Source organism: Pimephales promelas, chromosome 19 (assembly GCF_988280905.1).
Source record: "Pimephales promelas chromosome 19, fPimPro1.hap1.1, whole genome shotgun sequence".
NCBI lineage: Eukaryota > Metazoa > Chordata > Actinopteri > Cypriniformes > Leuciscidae > Pimephales > Pimephales promelas.
This window is the reverse complement of record NC_142787.1, coordinates 30,183,144-30,209,051: the sequence shown is the minus strand read 5'-3', so window position 1 is coordinate 30,209,051 and position 25,908 is coordinate 30,183,144. Positions and strand designations below refer to the sequence as shown.

General features: G+C 36.7%; 1 protein-coding gene across 3 annotated transcripts in view; it reads left to right on the top strand.

Annotated features, from left to right (window-relative positions):
- ebf1b (EBF transcription factor 1b) overlaps positions 1-25,908 on the top strand; it is a 158,607-nt gene that overhangs the window by 83,766 nt on the left and 48,933 nt on the right. For all 3 annotated transcript variants that reach the window (XM_039676652.2, XM_039676653.2, XM_039676650.2), the window contains exon 7: positions 21,455-21,536. In XM_039676652.2, coding sequence (XP_039532586.1) covers positions 21,455-21,536 — 82 coding nt within the window. The remainder of the gene's footprint in view (positions 1-21,454; positions 21,537-25,908) is intronic.

The following is a 25,908-nucleotide window of genomic DNA, read 5'->3' as shown; positions in this document are numbered from 1 at the left end:
CATCATCCCATCATCCTGTTAATCAAATTACTCCTGAACCAAAATTGACAGTTTTCATTAATTATAAAGGATTATTCTAATTGCAATTCAAATTTATTCATTTAGAACAGACGGCGTTCAGTAATATTTCAGCGCATTTGCATATTAAATGGAGAGGGTTGGTTATTAGGTATGCTAATGTATGCATATTTCCTTATTTTGAACGGGTTGGCCATATGCGGCGGCGGTGTGCAAGGCAGGTGAGGAATCTCCAACACGTTTAATTTGTTTGACAAACACGACGGGGGCCACAACACGTCCTCTGCCACCCGTCCGTTCGCTCTCCTGTCTCGACGAGAAAGGCTCCCCCGTCGCGTCAGCTGGCGCGAAAACCGGCGTGGGTGACGCCGGCGCGGCAGGATGTGTTTGTGTGAACACTGATGTAGCATATGAACAGCTTTGCCATTACATCACTTTAACCCTTTTTATCTCTTCGGTTTTTTTTTTCGATTTGACCCACAATTTGTAAAGGACACCGGTATCGTGTTTCAAAGGAGAGCGTCTGAGTGGTTTGTTTTTTGATATGGCTCCCCCACACACACCCCCACGCCTCTTGTCTTTTTCTAAAAGCTGTGATCCTGTCATTAGTCGACTCGTCTGTGATGAAATTGGCCCTTTAAAAATCCTTAAAGCTCCTGTCGAGCTTGCAGATTTTCAAGGTCGTTCAGTGCGAGTGGGAACTGAAAAAGCGGAAAGAGTTATTTAACTCCCTTAAAGAACAAAATTCAGTCTCATCAGTTTTTGCCAGGTAACCAGAAATAAATGAAGTATATGGTGCCTTATTTCACACATGCACTATGTTGAATATAGCGCGTCCTGCATCGTTAGTGATGCAGACATAAATGAGACCTCAAACCATATAAATACCAAGGCTTCTAATACCTCCCCTGATAGACATTTTCTTGACTTGTTGAGTTTTCTTGTCAAGGCTGTTTTAACTTTAATACTCAAATTAGTTTTTTTAATCAACAATAATAATAATTATAACAATGTACTCTTTAAAAAATGCTGGGTTGTTTGAACCCAAATTTGGGTCAAATATGGACAAACCCAAATGTTGGGTTAAAAATGCAATTAAAAAATGTACAGCTGAAAGTTGGGTTAAAATTTGAAATTACATTTTTAACCCAACATTCGCGTTTGTCCATATTTGACCCAAATTTGGGTTCAAACAGCCCAGCATTGTTTAGAGTGTGTTATTTTATTATACAAATGTATAACTTTAATCTAAAATTGTATCCTTTTAAATGTGAAATGTTTAATCTCATTATTAAATTAAATAAATTAGCTGTAAATAAGCTATGATTATAATAATAATAATAATAATAATAATATATTCTATTTGTAACGCACTTTACATCAATTTAATGACCTCAAAGTGCTACACATAAAAACAGGAACATCAAAAAAAAAAGATAAAATAAATAAAATAAAAGTACTGTTAGCCATAAAAGGCTTTTCTAAAAAGATGGGTTTTAAGGCCTTTTTTAAAAGAGTCAACAGTCTGATTATTATTTATTTTGAGTATAATATAAAATGCAATAATGCTACACTCTAAAAAAAATTACATTTTTAAATTACATTTTTAACCCAATGTTTGAGTTTGTCCGTATTTGACCCAAAGTTGGGATAAAACAACCCAGCATTTTTTAGAGTGTATTATTATTATTATTATGTATCATCATACTCATTATAATTTAACAAGCCATACATAAATAAATAAACAAACAACATTCTGCATCACATATTCAATACGTATCACGTATATACGTATATATACTGTATATACATTTATATATTTGTAGTTTTCAAGAACTACCCCAACTCTGCAGAAATAAGCAGTGTTGGATTAATGTACTATTCTGTAAAGATTTTGATACATTTTTAATAAAATCCTCACTGCAGTGTCAAGGTCCATCCACCCCATTAATCCAGCGGTTAACCGTTCGTGTGCCGGTCCAGCGGAGGTGAGCAGCAGAGGCGGAGCGAGGTGAACAGGGTAGAGTGCATTTGTTCTGAGAAATATTTAAAGATGGCAGGGCGTTACAGGACACGAGCGGTATTAGACGAGAAACATGCTGCCATGAATATTTCATGACACTGGGATGTTGTGACTAAATAAAAGATTGAACCTGAAATAGAAATGAACCAATGGCTAGGTGCTGAGGCCGCTCTTCCTGTCACCCGTCTGAGACTCCTTCTGTGAGATGATGCTGTCATGCCTCCAACGGTGGGATACACTCATTAAATCTGTCCTTTGGAACATGAACATGGACACATACCGTAGATTCACTCCTTGCGGTTTTTAAAATTGAATCTGCAAAAATGATAACTTGTCATATAAAGACCACTTTCCAAGTTCAATACTTTATTTTATGTATAATAACAGTGTGAACCTCAACTGCACTTCATATAAATGATGTTCCTGATAGGTTGGAGCCCTGTTTACACCTGGTATTAAGATGCGTTTTGGTTGATTGGATCACAAAGGAGACACTTTCCAGTTTACACAGGTGGTTTAATCCATCTTATCACATCTTAATACCAGGTGTAAACGACGCTTTGGTTGGGCAAATGATATGCTTATATATGATTACCCAGCCCGTTCTCATCCCAAGGCGTCATATACTGACGCTTTTGACATTTCGTCTACATCCAACGCACATGGCACCCTTTAGCGTCAATAGACGCAGATAATATATATACTCAAAAAATGCTGGGTTGGTTCAACCCAATTTTGGGTCAAATATGGACAAACCCAGCTGTTGGGTTACATTTCTAAATTGCATTTTTAATCCAATGTTTGGGTTTGTCCATATTTGACCCAAAATTGGGTTGAACCAACCCAGCATTTTTTACAGTGTATGGGCCAGAAGGCGCCTCCTAGTGGTGTAACCCTAACCCTACCACAGAACTAAACCTACCCATAACCGAACAAAACTCTGTGCGTGTTATATTGATGGTAAAGGGTGCCATGTGCCCATATAACGCCCTAGGGTGGTTTTAACCCAACTTTGGGTCAAATATGGAGAAACCCAGCCATTGGGTAAAAATTTTTAATCACAATTTTAACCCAACATTTGGGTTTGTCCATATTTGACCCAAAATTGGGTTAAAACCCAGCATTTTTAGAATGTGAGAATGCGTTGGATGACCCGAGTTTGACTCAGATCCAAACTTGATCGGTTCATTTCATGATCCCTGTCATTTCTATCAATTAAAGTTAAAGACATGAAACAAGACATATACATTTAGGACACACACTCTAAAAAATGCTGGGTTGATTTAACCCCATTTTGGGTCAAATATGGACAAACCCAATTGTTGGCTTAAAAAAATGCAATTTAGAAATTTAGCCCAACTGCTGGGTTTGTCCATAGTTGACCCAAAATTGGGTTTAAAACAACCTTGTATTTTTTTTTAAAGTGCACCATTACAGAAGTTTTTAATCTTTTACATCTGACCGCAAAAGGGTTGTCTGGGATTTTGGAACACAGCTGTTTTCATCATTGATAATCATAAGAGATGTTTCTTATTATGAGCGATATATCAGCATATTAGAATGGCTATGGCTCGTAAAGGCTGCTGGAAATCTAAATTTGCCATCGCAGGAATGTTTTAAAATGTATTCAAATAGAAATTAGTTCTGGCAGGTCCTAGCATTAGCTGATCCACATCTACGTTTAGGAATACGACGTCATATATAAAGCCCATTCAGCGTTATCGCGTTGCTCAGGAGCACTCTAAAAAATGCTGGGTTGTTTCAACCCAAATTTGGGTCAAATATGGACAAACCCAAATGTTGGGTTAAAAATGCAATTAAAAAATGTACAGCTGAAAGTGAAAATTTTTAACCCAACATTTGGGTTTGTCCATACTGTATTCTACCCAAATTTGGGTTAAAACAACCCAGCATTGTTTACTGTAGAGTGAGGCAATACCGTCCTCCATCCCCAGCTCCTCATCTAATATTCCTCTTCGAATCAGACTGATTCTCCTAAATTGCGTTGTACATTCAATTATCGAACATTAATGATTTCTGTTGGTTAGTTCTTGCCCCGCCAATCCAAACTATATGCTAATTGTCAATCATCATCTTGTCCTGACAGAAACCAGTGATTTTGAGTTGTACTGATAAATGATTAATATGTCTCCTATACCCAGTATAAATGCGTCTTCATACATGAATATATGCAGCTAATTACATCCCTCGCACGGGGATCACCACCCTTGCCATCTACAGATTTGACCCAGATTCATATCTGGTATTTTGCCAGTTATTAATAATAATGCTATAATCAGACTACACCTTAGCAGTGTCCACGCCGAACTCTGTAAGTCTAGACTGAGAGTCTGTACTAGTCTGTGTATTATTGATGGCAGTTCAGGCTCCCCAGAGGTCTGCCATGGCTGTGCTGTTGGCACGAGACACAGAGCGCCATCTATCACCTTAAAGAGCCTGCAGGCATGACAAGAAAGAAGGAAAGAAGGGAGTTTCACAACAAAACTCAGCCTTCGTAGTCCGGTTTGAGTTGTCATTGATGTATGACGGCGTCAGTGTTGTTCAGAGAAAAAGTGAAGTTTAAACATTTTACTAGTACGCAAATGAATGACATCTGTTTGCCGTCACACTGATTATTATTCCAGGCCTTCTGTGGGGTCATGACCCCTGACATCAGAGGTCAAAACTGACCTCTCGCAATGCGCATAACACGTGATCGCTTTGCTCTTGCTCAAATCGTAGGCAAAATGGAGATAAAAATACGTTTTGTTCACTTTTCACACTGGAAATAGAAGGTCTAGTTGCACGCATTGCATTATTGAAACACTATTATTTAGAAAACAAAGTGCATACTGTGCTCACTATATACTGCAGAAGTGAAGTAAAAGTCTTATTTTACTATGTCACAATCAAACCTTTGGTGTTGTGGTCCGACTGACGGCCCCAGTAGTGTGAGTAACACACAGCAGAACCCACCGATGGATGATGTCAGTGTGTGTGAGAGTTTGGCTGGAGACTCTGTGTATTGTCGGACAAGACCTGGTGCATATGTAGCTGCCTGGAGGCTGTGTAACGCTAGACCTGCCTGCTCTGGTGCCCGACTTGGGTTACACACACACACACACACTCAGTCATAACGTGGATCACTGGCTCTTGTAAAATCCCACGCTCCCCCGGCCGTCATTCTCCCCATCCCAGATGGGGACAACTCCTTCTTCCTGAACTATAGTGTGTTTTCCTGCATATGTACTGCATCCTTAAAACAACAAATAACTGATTTAAGTAAAAACAGTATGATAGTGAAATATTGTTGCTATTTTAGTTTACTATTTTCTATTTAAATATATTTTAAAATGTAATTTATTCCTGTGATGGCAAAGCTGAATTTTCAGCATCATTATTCATATATCATCATGAATATTCAAATCGTTCTAATATGCTGATTTGATGCTCAAGATACATTTCTGATTATTATCATTATTAAAAAGAGGTTTATATACACTCTAAAAATGCTGGGTTGTTTTAACCCGACTTTGGGTCAAATATCGACAAACTCAAACGCTGAGTTAAAAATGAAATGTAAAAATTTAACCCAATGGCTGGGTTTGTCCATATTTGACCCAAAGTTGGGTTAAAGCAACCCATCGACTTTTATATATATATATTATTTATTTATTTATTTATTTATTTTAAACTGATAGAGATTTCAAAAGAACAGCATTTATTTTAAATAGAAATCTTTAATAAATCTTACAAAACTCTAAAAAATGCTGGGTTATTTCAACCCAAATTTAGGTCAAATATGGACAAACCCAAATCTGGGTTAAAAATGTAATTAAAAAAATTTACAGTTGAAAGTGAAAATTTTAAATTACATTTTTAACCCAACATTTTGGTTTGTCCATATTTTACCCAATTCTGGGTTAAAACAATCCAGCATTGTTTAGAGTGATTGAATGTCTTTAGTGTCAATTTGATGCACCTTTGCCCAAAATAAAAATATTAAATTATTAAAAATAAATTTGAAACTGACCCCAAACTTTTGAGCAGTAATGCATCTAAATGTATCCTGTTTTAATAAAGTTTACAAGTATTTACTTGAAACAATCAGATGGATTTATTGCATCACATACATCATCACCCACTGAATTACACCCATAACGAGCTGTGTTAGCAGCCGGCTACATTTCCTTGTGTTCAGAAGGGGTGAAGTGCATTCCTCAGCTCATTTTTCAGCAAGATAAATATGACACAAGCCATGACTTCCCCTGAAGTAAATACTGTAAATAATAAAAGACGCTTCCCTCACGGCCATTTATAATGAACTGCGCATGAGGGGGTAAAGAGAAGAGAATAAAAACATCAGACTTGCGTATTGAAACTCTGCTAACAAATTAGATTAACACAAAGAATGGATATTTGCACAAGCCTTTTTATTTACTAAGGCTTCTGTTAGAATTTTTATTAATTTCTTGGAGTTTCACACTCGTTTTAGTTACCTGTCATCAGTAATTTTGGATCAACAACACTTCCAATTAAGGAACTGCATTGGTACACTGTAAAAAAAAATATCTTCATGATTTGTAATCACAATATTATTTCTTTTGTCAAATCAACTTAAATAATTTATGTAGTTCAGATAACATAATATTTTAAGTTTCTGATGATTAAATCAATCACCTTCATTGGATTAACTCAATTTTTCCATTTCAATAAACTTAAATTTTTAAGGCAGCCATGTTACTTCATTTTTTAAGTTAAACCAACAATATTTTTTTACAGTGTAAAAACCATAATAGCAATTGCCTATTAATGGCTTTTTGGCTGGATTTGGTCTATTAGAATCTTGAATCTGGCATCTTTCCTGAAAACACACAACTCTAGATCTGGTTTATTGCATAATAATAATGATTATTCATTGGCCGTATTGAAGACTGGGGCTATGAGTGTGGGAAACTGACCTTTATATTTTTGGGAATGTGGACAAAGTTTCGGACATTTGGAATCCAATCGCACTTAAAATGAAAACAATTGCAACTGTTTTCTGTTGTTGTTGTTGTTGTTTCACTTAAACTTTTTATTTCTGCCGGTACCATGAAATATTCTTTATTTAGCCACCGGAAAATAATCCTCAGCTGTGCTGATCATATCCCACGTCTCTCAGAGCCACTTCTTAATGTGACCCATCCTCAGTAATTAAACCAGACACAAATAAGAAGGTGATGGCATCTCTGCTATAACGCAACTCTTTCCCAGGATTCTGCGAGATAATCAGGAGATTTTCCCTGTCTATTATCCTCCCTAATCTCCATCCACTAATTAACTAGCGCTCTTGGAGCTAGATGGGCAAATCCAGCCGTAGTTCAACAGCGAGCAGATGTTCAGAGCGGAGAGAGAGTGAACCTGAAAAGTCCACACACAAGAGATGGAGCCAAAGGAGGGATTTTGTGAGGGGAAGTAGTAAGCAGCTAACGCCAATCAAAGCACTTGTTAGGAGATTTCGTTAACATGATTAGAAAAGATTTACTAGAAGTTTGACTTAGTAAGTTGATCCCAACGCAAAATTAAACGTAATACACAATAAACATACAAAAATGCGCAGTGTGTTCAGAAATGTATTCATCTTGTAAAGTATGTGCGTTTTCTCCTACTTTAGCTTACATGGGTGCTGCTCAGCTGGATTCGTTTAACACCCGGGTACTAGCTTGGCGCAATACAACAAATTTCTAGCGTGAAGTGGGTTCTGTCCTCACTGAGGATGTTAAGCAACAAAATCACATCAGCCAATATCAGCCAAAAACATGTTTGGGCTACGCTATCTCACGTCTAATTCATACGAATTCGTACGAGTGATTAAAAAGTGGCTAATTCATACGACCTCACTTGTACGAATTCATACGATTTTGTCTCAACCCACGTGATGGGTAGGTTTAGGGGATAGGTAATTCATTCAAATTCATACGAATTGGCCAATTCGTAAAATATGTACGACTTAGCAAAAATCGTACTAGTTCGTACGAGTGAGGTCGTACGAATTGTTACGAATTAGCCACCTCGTAAAATTCGTACAAATTCCCGTGAGATCGGGTTGGTTTGGGCTACAATTTGAAATTTGTGGGATGACTCTGAAATAGAGCCCGACCGATAAAGGATTTTGAAGGCCGATACCGATACAAATATTTATTGGTTTTAAAAACCGATATTCCGATATATCGGCCGATATTTTTTCTTAATTATTATTTCAGAAACGCAACAAATTGTAAAACATACATTTTCAATGTAACAGGCCAAGGAGAGATGATACGTCTCATTGCTATAACTGTCACGCGCTATTAAAGAAATACTTCAGTCACATTGTCAAAAGTTAAAAGGACTACACTGTAACAACATAACGTAACTATTACTAGCTAATTCCGCTTCATTCTCGGCTTATTTAACAGCAGCAAAACTGGACATGATAGTCACAAATTTTGTTAAAATATTCATTATCAAAATATGATACAAAATATTCATTTATCGGCCATTATAACTGCCGATACCGATAATTTGGAAAATGCCTAATATCGGCCGATAATATCGGCCTGCCGACATATCGGTCTGGCTCTACTCTGAAATCAATAAAGTTTTTGAACGTGAACGGAATGTGAATTGATTAACATTGAGCGACCAGCTTAACGTGATGAAAATTAAGTAATCGTCAGACTCTGGGTTTGGCAAAAATATCATTAATTTTCACGTAATCACGATCTCCATTTGAAGAATGATCTTTTACTCTCTGTGAGAGCTTTCAATGAGACTCGGTGGTCACTGGTAGTTTTAATATGCATATTTGATTGTGTTGTCCTTGAGGGGTACACGCATACCGCGTACAGCGTCACACGTATGGTCTAATTCACAAAACTAGCCGATGCTTTTTAGTGAGTCACAAACATACAGCACAACCAGTGTAGTTCGATTCACAACGAAATTTATATTAATGAATGCTTTTAATGAATCATTCATCATGTGACTCAAACATAAATGTAATACCAAGTTAAAACTATATATACATTGTAAAAAAAAATTTTTTCAAGATTTGTTATCAAAACATTTTTTTTTCTTTTGTCGAATCAACTTAAATAATTTATTTAGTTCAGATAACTTATTATTTTGAGTTTCTGATGATTAAATCAGTCTCCTTCATTGGATTAACTCACTATTTCCGGTTCAATCAACTTCAAATTTTAAGGCAACCTGGTTACTTACTTTTTAAAGTTAAACCAACAATATTTTTTTTACAGTGTATATACAGTACATATATAAATATGGTACCAATTAGGGTTGGGTATCGTTTGAATTTGAACGATTCTGATTCCGATTCCGATTCCTTGTTTCGATTCCGGTTCCTAACGATTCTCGATTTCGATTCTTTTAAGAGGCAGGGTCAAAAAAGTTTAGCTAACCTTGCTAACCAACGGTCTTTCTGAAGGAAATACTCCTTCTGTCACAAATACTTGTCACAAATTTTGCATTTTGCCGAGATTTCGTTAATTTTTAGAAAAGTGAAGCCACACTTTGGACCGCCAACGTAAGCTACTCATGTTCGACTCGCGCGGTTATGCCAACACTTCCGGTAGACGCTTCTTCGTTGGTGTTGTCCAGCGGTTTCTTCTTCCGCTCGGCGGACTGTGAATATCGAAACTAGGAATTGAAATTTTAACTTTTGAACGATTCCGGGAAAAACGAAAAGTTAGTCCCGGTTCCAATCGATACTCGATTCTCGATACCCAACCCTAGTACCAATCCCATGCAGTTTTCCTGATTTGGGATTTCAGATCAACATGGAAGACATTTTATTTATTTTCGGACTCAGTGTAAGACCTGAGCAATTTCATACCTTTTTTTTTTTCCCAGCTGAAAGACTCTCAGATGCCTCACACGTGACATAGTAGACTACCTTCTCTTCTCTGGCAAATCAAACCCCTGCCAAATCAGATCAGATGGACCATGAATGAGGTCATCATCTGGAGACAGTTGACCAGGCGGAGCGAGAAACCGCTCTTGTTGTCTTTTTATTTGTCTCCGCCGAAGACAGGATAAGACAGGTGGAAGAAAGTGGACGTAGTGGCTGTCAGTATGAGTTCTCAGTGCCTCGACTTCACTCTGCTGTTTATGAATTATTTGTGGAGCCAGCGATGACAAAAGAGTATGTGTCTCATCAGACGCCACCTCCAGCTCTTTTGATATTTGCGAGAAGAATGACGTGGAAACATCCATATTCAGGGTGTTATGTGTATCCGGAAAGCATTTGTACAGCTGTACACACACATCTATGCCTTTGATATGTGGAGAGAGACATTTGATAGCCCGTTTCTGGTTGAGATGGGAAAGTGCCTCTCAGCGTTGTGTAAGCTGTCTGCTGACACGTGCAGAAAATCGTTCACATGCCTGAAGCGCAGAGTTGGTTAGCCGTCTTGTGTTATAGACTGTGCGAGATTGTCTCTGTGTACACTGCAGAAACTTGTTTCAATTCTGTAATGATGGCTCCATGTGCCAGAATAAGGTACAGTGTTTTACGTTCCATTTGAAACAAATTCCCTCGCCTTTGTGACATGTGGAGACTCACAGAAAACCCAAGTGCGGTTTATTGGTATCAGTGACGAAAATGAAATGAAAACCTTTTTCAAATGATGAAAACAACTCGGGAAACATGCATTACTTTAACCCTTGTGCTGCATTAGATTTTTAACACCGTTGAGGACCAAAAATGGCCACATATTAAACATTGCCTAAAATATTATATATTATTATTATTTTCCACTTTTACCAAGTTAAATCTTTTAACCAGCATCAGTCCTCATCATAACTACCAAAAATGTATTCAATTTCAGGATTTTAACCCTTTAATTACAAGTTTTGTTTGCGAAACCATCGATTTGTATAAGAGGAAAAAACACAAAAATTCAATTATTTTCAATAAACTAAATGCAAAGAGAAAACTTTAGATTTGGATTATCACAGTCCCACTTTGCAAAAAATCCCACTTAGCGCGTTAGAGACCAAAAATGGCCACCTATTAAACATTGCCTATTGCCTAAAATAAGGTGCATTTCCACCCATAGGGAATAAATATGTAGTGACGTCATCTGGTGGAATACACTATATAATGCAAATATAATGCTTTTGCTTCAAAATGAAAGCATGTTTGTGCAAAAATCATGTTTCATGTATTACTGACAGCCTCAGATTTAAACAACGTTTTAATGGGTTTCAATGGGCCATTTTTGGTCTTTATGGTGCTGAGTGTTACTATTTGATCTACACAGTGTGTGTTATACATATTTTGCAAAATGGGATCACATTTTTTACATGTATCCAAAAAGTCACAATTTTGCCAAATTTCATACCATTTGCATTAAAACAGCCAAAATGGTCAAAGAAATTAAACTGCAAAAGACCAAAAATGTCCCTAATGCAGCATAAGGGTTAAATGGTAAACATTTTTATTCCTGAACATTGACAAAATAAACAACATTTTATAATTAAATTATATTGATGACTCATGTTGCACTTGTGGGTGTGTCCTATTTTCTGGTATGAGAATACCCCTCCCACTAATTCCATGATGACGCATAGGGCCCTATCTTGCACCCGGCGCGTCTTTATTGCGTATATCATTCGTATTTTGCACCCGCGCAAAGCGGGTTTTTCCCTCCACAGACGCACGTCGGTAAACTAGGAAATGAACTAGCGCTCCCTGGGCGGGTCGGCGCAAAAAGGAGGCATGTTTCAGCGCAAAAAGGTTTTCCTAGTGCTATTTTGCAGTTCCAGAAAGCAAGTCTGCCACTGACCAGAAAAAACTAGTCTAAAGTCAGTGGCGAGTTGCGCGTTGTTCATAATGCTATTTTAAGCGTGCATGCTTGGCCATAATGTAGCGGGTGCACAATGCGCATCCACTTTGATTCTCTCATCAACACTGGTGCAGCAGTTTTTATTTTTGCAAATCATACATTATAACAAGGAAAATATTAACACATGAGGGAAATCACTGTGGTGTCCATGAAGATGTAAAAAATGTAGGCCTAAATCTAGCTTGCATTTACCCAAATTTTTCAGGCTAATTCTAGTAATGACGGATCAGACCTGTTTGCCCAATAGTGGCAAGACACATATGTATATAAGGACATCAGACATGTTAGTTTGTCCACCAAGAACCAAGAAAAAAAAAATCTCCCATCCCCATAAAACGTCACTTCTCTGTCTTTCACTGGCCTGACAAGAACGTCAGTCTCCTTGGCTGTGAACGCTTTTAGTATCCGCCATTATAATAACAATCCGCCATGAAACACCACCAGCTTTTAAAGGGAATGTTGGATGATGCTCTGATTGGTTTATTTCACGTTACGCCCAAACCACACCTATGAATAATGAAGCTATTTCAGACCAACCCCTTTTAAAGTTGCGTCGGGCGCGAAAGTCATTTATCCCGCCGGTAAAATAGCAACAGCGCCCAAGACTCGCCCACAAAGTTACTTGCGCTTCACGCTTGATCGTTAAAACATAGGGCCCATTGCCTTTTGGCTACATTTTGGCTTTAAATGTCCTTGCCTGGAATTTTTTTCCTGTCTGACTTCCTGTTTCAACAGGAAATGCATCAACACCAGAAAGAAAGCTCATAAACGCAATCATTTTAACATGACTTGACGACAGAAAAGTAGACAAGAGGTCTGTATGTACAAAAATGCTAATGGCATCACAAGGGAAAAGGAAGGCAGAAGAAAGGAAACCAGAGACTTTCAAAATAAGAGGCTAAATAGATTCCAAATGAAAGACTGGAACATGAGACAAGAAGAATCAACACAACCATTAGGCGAACAAACTCTATCTCTCTCTCTCTCCGTTCGCTTCATTCTGTTTTCCCTCGTCTCTTGCCCTGGTCTAACCCACCACTCAATTCACCTCCCCAGAGAAGACAAACAGACAAAGAAGAGGAGGTATAAAGCCAGTGTTTGTGCGCAAGAAAACAAAAGTAGTAAATCTGCCAGCCCCCAAGGTACGGGACCCTCCCAGCCCTGCTAACCGTTAATCAGCCCTGCCTCTCTGAGTGTGTGTGTGCGTGTGCGTGCTGGGCTAATGATTTCCCAGCTAGACCACCACACCAGCCCCCACGAACCCCCGAGCAAGCCCCCAAAATCAATCTTGCTCTCATGAATTATTGAGTTGTTTGCCTTCAGCCTTTTACAATAGACACTAAAGGAGACCTGTCTCACTCTTTTCCTTTCTCTCTCAGACTATTTTTGCTGTCTCTTTTCTCTGTTTCTGTCATTGGGTTGGTTTGTTGGGGGACTCTGTCAAAGAGGTTGCCAGGGGTCAGGTCATCTTTCTTGCCAGGTGAAAGTATGGAGTGTGTGTGCTTTTGACTGAAGAGTCAATTTTCTTTTCAGTCAATGCAAAATGCTGCCCGATGGAATAATGATGTCAAGGAGCACTACCAGTGTCTATACTTTCCATTTGTGAATGTACACTCTTAGAAGAAATGGTTCTATTTAGAACCAGAAATGGTTCCATCCCCCGCTTCATATATGGAACTCCAAAATGGTTCTATATAGAACCTTTTTTTTTTTGGTAAAAGGTTCTATTGACCAAGTATGGAACCCCAGGGTTCTACTGTATATAGAACCCAGAGGAACCCTTTTTTTAAGAGTGTATAGAACCTTTTAGGGGTTCCAAATACGTAGCGCTGAAAGAACGTTTTAAGGTTCTATATAGAACCTTTTCTTCTAAGAGTGTAATGTGTCAGGCAATGAGATGTGTCATCAGCTTTAATTTTTTTAGCAGTACAGAACAGATTGTTATGCTGCTTGAGATTGCAAAACGGTGTTTCTGTGATTCTGATTCTTCTCGTTATTTACCTATAGCTGCTAATGAATCGGAGGTCTTGCACATTCACAGAAAATAGCTTACTTCTGCGTTGCAAAATAAGGTGAATGGTAGTGAGTACCAATGCTATATTTGTATCAGGTGGAATGTATAAAAATTATTAACAGAAATGCAATATGGCATCCATAACTGTTTTCAGTAGTGTTAATTAATGGTAATGTTTTTATTACCTAAGAATGAGACATTTATATCTACATAACCGCGAGCACCCCCTTATATGAAGGTGGACGTCATGTTTCTACCTTAGCCGAACGCGAACACACAGCGCTACAGAGCGAGTTCCGTCACTACCTTGAAAGAGAAGCTACAGAAAGCTAGAAGCTAGCCATAAACACAGTGAGTAGTGACTTTTCTCTTGTCATTGGCCGTAAAACAGTAACGTTACAGGAATCACCAACCGGTCGATCGCGGTCGAAAAGTCGATATAAGTCGATCGCCAAGTGTTTTCAAAATCAGAGAAAAAAGCCTATTGTGTGTACTGTAAAAAAATATTGTGATTTTAACGGTAAAATACTGTAAAAATGCTATAGTGAAAAACTGTTAATTGCTTAACAGAAATTTTCCTTACTATATACGCTAAATAACTGTGATATATATTTAATGGTACATTTAACGTAATTTTACTGTAAAATACTGTTAAATTTACAGTTTTTGGAAGTGAAAAAGAACAAGTCATTGCATAATTTACAGTGAAAAACTGTAAATTGACATTCCCACAGTTCCCTGTGTGATGCTTCACATTTAATGTGTGGTTTTTTTTAAACAGTTTCTTCATAATTTTCTTAGTTTTTTTCTAATCAGTTATGTACATTAGGGTTTTATGTTACAATTAATGTTGTTAAATTAATGCTTATTGCTTTTTTAAATTTCAACATGTTACCATGATGGTGGTTAAAGGGGTCATGATCTGGCTTTTTAAATTTTATTATATTGTTGTCTGAGGTCAACTTGATATGTTTGTCCCGTTTGAGCCACCGTAGCTTCTTCGAAAGGGAGGGTGAGCAGTGGGCTGAGCCTTTAGTGCAAACCGCTAGATGTCGCTAAAAATCACACACTGCACCTTTAACGTGTCATTTGTTACTATATATATTAATGCGATTCATAGTATTTATTTAATATTTGTATATTTCTGAACTACACTTTTTATATTTTATTGGTTAAATAAAAGTTATACAATTCATGAAGTACTGTAATCCACGTTTTGCATTAAATTACAAACTATCTACATATTAATTCTTAATCTACTTGATGTTTCTAGTTCAAGCACTTATATTAGCTCAGAAGAAAAGACAGTTGAACTTTGCAGTCCAACAAGATGCCTTGTTATAGAATAACTGTGTCTACAACACAGAATGTAAGCATGAATATGATCCAGGTGAACCAATCATCAGCTTGATTTCCATATCTCCAGGGACCTCTCGGTTTGATTGACAGCTCTCTGTTCCCACACTGGGGTGAGCAATTACCAGTCCTGCATATTAAGAGTTGCTTGTGTAAAATGATGCTCCCGCGTGATTTTCTCCTTCTGTGTAGTTTATGGGATCGGTTTATGCATATTTGAAACTGAGAGAGAGAAATTTCATCGAAAAACATAATAGCACGAGTTAGCAGTGAGTCAATCCATAACAGTGATTTGATCATGGCATGACATCATCGTTTGAGTGACATCACATCTGGTAATTGTGTCGCACCCTTTCTGAGTCAGAGAACTGGCATTTAAAGGAATAGTTCATCCCAAAATGAAATCATCCTCATGTAGTTCCAAACCCATTTGACTTTCTTTATTTCACACATGAGGAAATGTTTACACTGCTTTATCTTATCGAAAGCATACAGTGGAGAAACCCCAAAAAGCATATCTTAGAAGAAATGGTTCTATTTAGAACCAGAAATGGTTCCATCCCCCGCTTCATATATGGAAATCCAAAATGGTTCTATATAGAACAATTGTTTTTTTTTTGGGTAAAAGGTTCTATTGGCCAAGTATGGAACCCCAAGGTTCTATGTAGAACCCAGAGGAACCCTTTTTTTAATAGTGTATAGAACCTTTTAGGGGTTCCAAATACGTAGCGCAGACAGAACCTTTTAAGGTTCTATATAGAACCTTTTCTTCTAAGAGTGTACATTAAAATATGGTCGGTCCAAAGGTATTACGCCAGGTTTGACATCATTGACAAATGAGAACCAATAATATGTGATGTAAATGACGCCAGATTTGGTGCAACACATCTTGATAAACTATTTAGAGATAATGATATAAATGTTCATTTTTTGGTGAACCAAGCTTTAACATTAAAAGTGAGACACTTCTCTATTACTTTGATGATGTGTGAAATATGAGATTTAGTAACAAACAAGTGGCATAACTTGTTTTAGCTCAAATATTAAGTATGGGATCATATGGGTATATGCTGTTCTGACATTTAAAATAAAACATAACCACTCTTTTTTTATTATTACACAAACACACACACACAAGAATATGCCTAGTGTTTCTCTTGGCATGATAGTATTGACTCTGTTGCCACAGTGGTATCATGTGACTGAAGCTGTCAGCATTGAATTCTCACCACTACATCAGGAGCCAATTCTACAGTATTCAACTAAATTATTGATCTGTCAGGTTTAAGTATATTTTTCATGATTGATTTCAATTAGCATGTCCTTTATATATGTAATCAAATGTGTAAATGCTCAGAAACTTAAATGTGCATGTTATAACTGCTTTATTACCATGTTATAAATGTGTAATAACACAACTCAAAATCTCTTTGTGGGGATTTGGGCAATAGCTAATGCTATCATTTAAATCTCGCAGAAGAGAATAGTTCGAGAGGCTGAGAGAGATAGAGACCAAGCAAGTCAGTGCAAGGAGAGAGAGACCCAAAAAATACAAAGAAAGTGGATAGGGAAGAGACCCCCCTTTCTCAATCTCTCTCTCTCCCTCTCTCTCTCTTTCTGATTCACTTGGAAGTATGCGTTAGCCCTCATAAAATATTAATGTTGGTTGTGCTCAGAGCCATAATTGCCATCTCAGCCCGTGAATAATTTATGCTGCTGTGCTGTTCACATGGGCTCATTTACTCTTGGTGTGGCTCGCACCATACAGAAATATGGCACTGCAACTATGGCCGCTGCTTTGCATTTTCTAACCAAATTAGATTACCTCACTTTAAAACCTCTCCCACTTCCCCTTTCATCATGATATCAGCCCTCCTGAATTTCAGGAAATGCAAAAACCGGCTTCTTCACCGCCAACTAACTTTCAATCTAGTTTAAGCAGGCTCTAAATTGAAATTTGAGGATTTCAATGATGCCGTTGTGATTCTTTTCATCATATTCACCCTGTCTGTGAATTTTTCCTAATTATTGGCATATTATTCACAAAACTACTAACGTTGCTCTGTCATGTTTAAAAAGCAAAGTTTGAATTAGTTTAAAACGTGTTTACATTTATTGATTTATTGATCATGGCAGCTACAGTTGATCAAATAGTTCTCAAATGATCGAGAAGAGTGTAATATAAAATAATATAATATAATTATGGAAGCTTGTTTCCGCCAATGAATTTAAAAAAATTATAATTGCGACTTTTTATCTCACAATTACGAGATATGAAGTCAGAAATGTGAGAAATAAAGTCGCAGTTCTGAGAAATAAAGACAGAATTGAGACTTTTTATCTCACAATTCTGAATTTTTTTCTCACAATTGCGAATTTACATCTCACAATTCTGACTTTATAAGACATAATTGCGAGTTTATATCTCGAAATTCTGATATCTTTTGATATCTGCGAGAGAAAAAATCAGAATTGTGAGATAAAAAGTCTCAATTCTGTCTTTATTTCTTAGAATTGCGACTTTATTTCTCACAATTCTGACTTCATATCTCGTAATTGTGAGATAAAAAGTCGCAATTATAAAAAAAATATTCATTGGCGGAAACAAGCTCTCGTATAAACTTGCAATTGTGAGTTATCAGGCCAATTCTGAGCAGAATAGTTTATCTCACAATTCCGACTTTACAACACGCAAATTCGACTTGATATCATGCATTTCTTACTGTATAACACGCACTTGCTACTTTATATTTCAAAATTCTGACTTTATATTTCACAATTTCGACTTTATATCAATCAATTCTGACTTTATATATCACAATTCTGACTATATCTTGCAATTCTGACTTTATTTCTCACAATTTTGACTTTATAACACTCAATTCTGACTTTATATCTCACAATTTTGACTTTACAACACGCAATTCTGACTTTATAACACGCAATTCTGACTTTATATCTCACAATTTTGACTTTATAACACGCAATTCTGACTTTATATCTCACAATTTTGACTTTACAACACGCAATTCTGACTTTATATATCGCAATTCTGTCTTTATATCTCACAATATTGACTTTATAACACACAATTCTGACTTTATAACACACAATTCTGACTTTATATCGCAATTCTGACTTTATATATCGCAATTCTGTCTTTATATCGCAATTCTGACTTTATATATACTAAATATATGACCACTTAACAAAAAGAAACGAAACCTTGGATAAAAACTGCTTCATTCGCATCCACTCCATTCTAAGGACATTTGTTTTATTTGGTGTGTCCTGCTTTTCTCGTGGATTCATCAGTGGTGTTGTATTGTGATCTGCAGTGTTAGCGAGAGGTCACAGGTGTCTCACTGTTAGCTCGTGTAAGTAAGTACGGCTCCACACTCAACCCCTCTATAGTAATTGGCTTCATTGGAGTGCTCTTAACTGAAGACGACAGCAAGGTCCTTTCAATTACAGAACCGTCGGGTGACTGCGAGTGTGTGTTCATGAGATGATCCACACACACCTCAGTGCTCTTCGCTTTATATCTGGTCTTGTCGTGCCACATTAGGTCAGAAGTATTAAGCTGACTCCTGACATTAACCTGACACTTTTCAACATGGATATATACAAACGAACATCTACAGTAACACTTAATGAAAGAATGCCATTGTATTAGAAAGCAAAATATGAACACTTTGTGAAAAAAATCTTTCTCAAAACGAACTTCCCTTTTAATTAATTCACACATTGTTTATTCCACATGACAATTTCCATTGATTTAAATCGTATAATATTCAAATTTTTGAATTTAATACGAATAGAAAATCACAGCACACATGATTATTATTAACTAAATTAAAAGCTAGACACCTGAATAGGGGAACAAACAATATTTGATCAATATTGATTGATTAAGAATGTTATGTTTAACTTTTCAAATGTGGTATTGTCTGAAATATGCACTCATTTGCACAGATTTATATGAGCTTCGGATTAAGCCAGGTTCAAAATGATTTCAATTTCAGACATGAGAAAAACTCAAGGAATATTTATTGTTATTTAAATCTGCAGAAAAGAAACAATTAAAATTTTCTTTCCAAACAACATGTTATTAAAAAGCCAAACATCCCAACATGAAGTATGAGTATATACAGTATGTCTCAGTGCATTCTGGGATTGCCTTCCCTGTGAATGATAAATGCAATTCTGCCTTCAAAATGAGGAATAGGAGGCGCATAATTAAGTTACCAAGCTTTTGGAACAGAGAGTGAACAAGTTGTAGAAAGAATAGCTGATTCATTACATAACATTCAGTGTCATATTGACAAAGGAGACAGACAGAATTGCAAACAAAGAGGCAAGAGAGAGAAATACACGAGGACAAAAAGGTCCTGACAGACGGGTGTGTGCCATGGCATTATCCAGTTAGACACACACACACTGTTTCTGTGCCAGTCGGAGCAGCTGGTATTGTGCTGTTATAGCTCTAAATCCAGTCTGTGAGTGAAGGGTTTGTGATAGTGCCCGCTTTCTACTTATGATTATGAGAGAGACGGGCATATATTTTCCGTTTGGATAGGAGTCTGCGTGTGTGTGTTTGAATCGGCGATCTGTCTTCAGAAACGCGACAGATGGACGCTCCACATTTCTGCACACTGCCTGTTGCTGTGTGTGTGTGTGTGTGTGTGTGTCTGTACATGTGTTTGGGCTACTGAACTTTTAGGATGTGTTAACTCACACACACACACAAAGTTCTCTGTAAGAACCACCAGAACATTTTTGTAAGGTTGTTTAGACATCGAGAAGTTCTTGGTGTTTGATGTCATGTGGTGCAACCATGAATTAAGAAGTAATAACATATTTCCTTTACACTTTGAATGTATTCATTATTGTTTTTGAATGTATTTATTCAAATATAATAAATTACTATCATGTTTTTAAGGAGTCGCACCACATTTTATAACATAAACTAATGTGACCCTGTCGCAAAAAAGGTTCAATTATCTATATTTTAAGAAACTTTTGGACCTTGTCATGAGATATTAAAGGGAAGATTACGAAATTAAAGGGAAAGTTCACTTTGAAATAAATTTTTGGCATGTTTTATCTTACCTCAAGGGCATCCAAGATGTAGGTGTCTTTGTTTCCGCAGTAGTTTCAATTTTGATATTTTTAGGTCAAACCGTTCGTGTCTGTCAGTCATATAATGGAGGTCTATGGTCACCACCTCAAAGAGCATGCACAAAGAAGTCCAGATTAGACATGATTTAATGACTCGTAAATGTAAGTACACATTGATGGCCTAAGACACGAAGCGAGCGGTTTGTGTGAGAAAACGAACAGTATTTATATCGTTTTTACCTCTTGTTGCCACAAAGCGCCCGCGCCCTCAGATCGCTTGTACGTGGCGAGGTAAAAACGATATAAATACTGTTCGTTTTCTCACACAAACCGCTCGATTCGTGTCTTAGGTCATCAATGTGTACTTACATTTACGAGTCATTAAATCATGTTTAATTTGGACTTTGAGGTGGTGACCATAGACCTCCATTATATGACTGACAGAAAAGAACGCTTTGACCTAAAAATATCCAAATTGAAACTACTGCGGAAACAAAGACACCTACATCTTGGATGCCCTTGAGGTAAGATAAAACATACCAAAAATTTATTTCTAAGTGAACTATCCCTTTAACAACATGCTTCTCCCATTATTCATCAAAAAAATTTTTAAAAATCATCAAAAGTGAGCTTTATATGGTCATCTATATGCTACTGTACTTCTAAAAGTAACTACAAAATACACTTTTCACTATAGAAACAACAAGGACTTTCCCATGACTAGTTCCTGTTTCAACAAGAAATACATCAACACACTGTATAAGAAAATGACACTCTTTAAACTATCCAATGGGATCTTTAAAGCACCAGTACAGATGTTTTCTTAACAACTAGAGTCAAAGGATCTTTGTGGAACATACAAAGGTTCCCCTGTGGCATGAGGAGATTAAATTGGATCTGCCTAATTTCACTGTCAGAGGTTTGGTAAACTTGAGAACTGGTCAACTGGCCCATTTATTAGTTTTTCAGAACATTCAATGGATTCCTTCAGTCCACCGTGGCGCTAACCAATAATTTCTGTTCTTTTTGCAGGTTTTTTCTGAAGTTTTTCCTGAAATGCAATCAGAACTGCCTGAAGAATGCTGGAAATCCACGGGACATGCGACGCTTTCAGGTAAACCCTTTATCTTTTAACCTTTTACTTTTAACAACTACCCGTCCTTCCGACTCACTGTTTCCAAACCTGGTGGCCTGGTTCTGTTTTTATAGTGTTTTTGCATATCTTTTGATCAGTGTAAATCATTTAAAACATTTTTGAATTATATTTTGTATTCCTTTTTCTGCATGTGGTTTGAAACTCTTCAGCATTTGATTGAGTTATAAATCTGGCTCCGAGCCTGTAAACACACTCTGCATAATTGCACAACAGTGTCACTCACGCAGTGTTTGAGTGCGAGACATTGAGTAAAAAACCTATCACTGCTTTGCAAGAAACACAAGACCTTGAGCTCCAGTCGTGGAATGTGACCCTTGCTGCTTTCACAAGCACTCTCACACACACACTCTTGCTACTGCCTGTTAATTAGGTTTTCACACCGTTCCTAAACCCATCAGACGACAAGCGGATCTGCAAAAATGACCTTAATTTTCACTAATTTTCAAAAATCACAATCTATGGGCTTATAGTGCAGTACACACATTTTTTTTTTTTTTTTTTTAATGAAAAGTCTGAAATTAATTTATTTTTCCTGGTGATGTAACCAAGGCCATGTGGGTGGGGAAAAACACATATATTGACCAAGAATATCAAAGACAACCTAATCAAAGCCTATCTGATTAAATAACCCCCCACTGAATAGTCTTTTCCTCTTGAAAATGTGTCACATTGCAGTGTTGTGGTTGCATTTAATGATGTTACTCACTTTTCAGTTTTTCCTAACATATAAATGCTCATAGTTGCCTCATTCATTCACTTTTTATACACTTTATGTTATGAGAATGTAAAAAAGAGCTCTTTTTTTGTGCAATATATTCTAATATCAATATTATACAAAATGCAAGGACTTGAGCTTCATTGGTTTTTATCTGGATTTGAAAATAATGCCTTAAATGTTTAAGTACAATCAACTTGGATTTTAAAGTCATTTCAACTTTAAAAAAAAAAATACATTAAACTGACTTAGTTAAATCTTGCACTTACACTGTAAGAAAATATTGTTGGTTTAACTTAAAAAAGAAATGGGAAAAAAATGAGTTAATACATTGAAGGAGATTAATTTAATCACCAGAAACTCAAAATATTATGTTATCTGAACTATATAAATTATCTAAGTTGATTTGACAAAAGAAAAAATGTTGTGATGAAATCATCTTATTTTGATAAGATGAAGCAATGTGATGAGTTAAAGCAAAAACATGTTTTCATAGCTTATTGATCATGTACTTTTTCACAGTGTATATTTATCTTATAATAATTTGAGTCGAAGTTAAGTATGAGAGAATTTCAATGTCAGTGATCATACCAAAGTCACTGTAAAAAAAAAAAAATCATGGTTTGTTGCCACATTTTATTTTGTCAAGTCAACTTAGATCATTTATGTGGTTCAGATAACATAATATTTTGAGTTTCTGTTGATTAAATCTCCTTCATTGTATTAACTCTTAACACATTTCTCATATTTCAATTAACTTAAATTTATAAGGCAACCAGGTTACTTAACTTTTTTAAGTTAAACTAACAATAATGTTTTAAAGAGTAATTCTCATCATTATTCAAGTGGTGATTATTGAGCTGGTTTTATATGAGCAGGCTGTCCTGGATCAGTATGCAGTGTTGATGTAAGATATTATCTCAGCAGCTGTCTGTATAGTTCTGTCTATAAACGAATCATCAGCACTCCATGAGCAAACTCACAGTGATTGTGTAATTAGCAGCAGAACGCAGTCATATTTTTTTTTTTCACAGCAAGCGTGCAAGAATGCAGGAGAGAGACTTTCCCTCACACACACACAATATGATGTAGTGCTGTGCAGTTTTTTTTTTTAAACTCCAAAATAGAAACAAATGAGACACAAGCTGACATACAGTATGGGAATAGAGGCATTAATTGAATGTGTTTTGCGTAGCTCAAGTGGATCGGTCAGATGAAGTATTGGAAGTGAGAAATAAATACGCTCATATTGAGGAGAAACGTGATTACTATGGTGCAACAATCTGAGCATCAGGAGAATTAATAAAGAAATGTCAGTCTCATTGCTCTCTAGGAACAACAATCGAAAAGGGAATCAAATCCCTAAAACATCAAGTTCTGTAAGCATTAAAATAGAGAGAGGGTTCATTGGGGTTCTATATATGAAGCATAGGGTTCTTTACTCGACTCCAAAGAACCTTTTATATTAAAAAAAGGTTCTAAGAAACCTTTTGGCACAAACGTTCTTTATAGGCTATTAATCATTCATATATTACATTATTCTGCAGCATTTTGTAGTTGTAATTAAATTATTGTTTATTAAACTGTTTAATATCACATTTTAATCATGCTGATTTTTGGAGGAGAAAAACTGAAATGGCACTCTTTGTGTGATATTGATTAACTACATACAATGATATAAATATACACATTTTCTAACCCCCATATCTTGAATTTTGTTGAAATCATTCACATGCATTCATAAATATATTTTAGGGTCGTGATGTTTGTCAATAATATGAAATATTAAATCAGGAAAAGACAAAACAAATGATAATGAATGTACCCAAAAGGTTCCATATAGAACCTTTTTCCTGGTTACAAAGAGCTTTAAAGAATTCTTATTATTGAACCCTTAAAAAGGCTTCTGTAGAACTTTTTAGGGGTTCCAAATACGTAGCGCTGATGGAACCTTCTAAAGTTCTATATAGAACCTTTTCTTCTAAGAGTGTAATGAGCGATAAAGGGGGAGAGAGAGAGAGAGAGAGAGTGTGTGATTAGCCAGATCCCTCAGAGACTTCCAAGTTCTTTCTTTTCTGAAGAGGCAGAATTTCCACTCAAAGCTCAACAGCAATTGAAATAAGAGGCTCTATGTGGGGTACCAGGGGTCCTCTGTGGCTTAAGAGGGCCCGTTTGTGCCAATCGTCACAGCAACCTCAAACACTTATTACCTTCTTGCCATTGTCTCAGGGCGCTCAAGTGCTGCCCGCTTTTTAATTGAATTAATCCGAGCCAACCTCTATCAGCAATCAATCGGAGAGAGCAGAGCATTGTGGGATAGGCAGAGAAGTGTGTTTGTATGTCGGTGTTAATTAGTGTACAGCATAGAAATTATTAGAGACTACGAGTGCTTTTGTCGAGGCGTCGCTTCAGTTTCGGTCGATGCTAGTGGTGCAGAAATTACAAAGCAAACTGACAATTTTTTTTTTTACATAAAACATAGGTATGAATAGGTGTATGACAGAAATTGCTTGTACATTTCACAAAATAACTGGAATAATAACTAAATAATGGTACAATTCCTGAAGAAAATGTGCATGTAGTTGGAGGCATATGACTGCAAATATTGAAAATAAATTGCTTATTTGTGCAAATATTGAAAATAAATTGCTTATCGAAATATTGCTTATTTGTGATGTAACACGGTTGCTAGGGTACTATGAATGGTTGCTAGGACGTGGCTAGAGATTTAGCTGGGTTAAACTAATCAAAATCAAAAGAGCCAAACTCACATGTCTCTGATGTTCTGATTCATTTATATCCCTCTCATCTATTTTTCAATGGACGTCTACGGGGGATGGTTGCTAGGGGGCTGTAACTGGTTGCTACGGTGTGGCTAAAAATTTTATAGGTCATTACTTATAGAGTGCCGAAGTTATGACGTCACTTTGTAGGACAATTCGGAAGCTAGCGGCGCATGGGTTCCCTCGGTCGAAAAGCTATGCGTTTTCCCCATAGACTTTTGGAAAATCGCTATGAAATGTCTATCAAGATAATCTTTACAAGTTAATCCAAAATGTATACATTTTGAAGCCTATATAAAGTAAAAAAAAAAACACAAACAGGTTATAACTGGTGTGTTTTATGTCATAGATCAAAACGTGAAAATATTTAGAGGCTTTGTTCACCACAGACCTTATTTCAGGCGATTTAGCAAAAACCCATTCAAAAATCCCATAGACTTTAGGGCGAGGGAACCGGAAGTGCTAAAATGCTAACTCACTTCCGCGTTTGGCCTACAAAGTGACATCATAACTTCGACACTCATCTATTGGCTGCTTGATAAGTCAAATGAGTGAGAGAGAATGGGTTCGTTTAGGCCCGTTCACACCAAGGACGATGACAAAAATCATTAAAAAAACGGCACAGAGAAACAATATGCTTCAGAACGATTTTATCCAGCTGATAAACAAACATTGACAGCCAATCAGAATCCATCCTGCCGTAACAAGCTCAAGCATTTAAAGTGGCAAACAAGCACGCGCTTAGAATAAACAGAGCGATATCGTCCGCTGGTGTGGATGCTAATATCGTTTTCTTTATAGTTGTCGTTCTTGCTGTGAACGGGCTTCATTC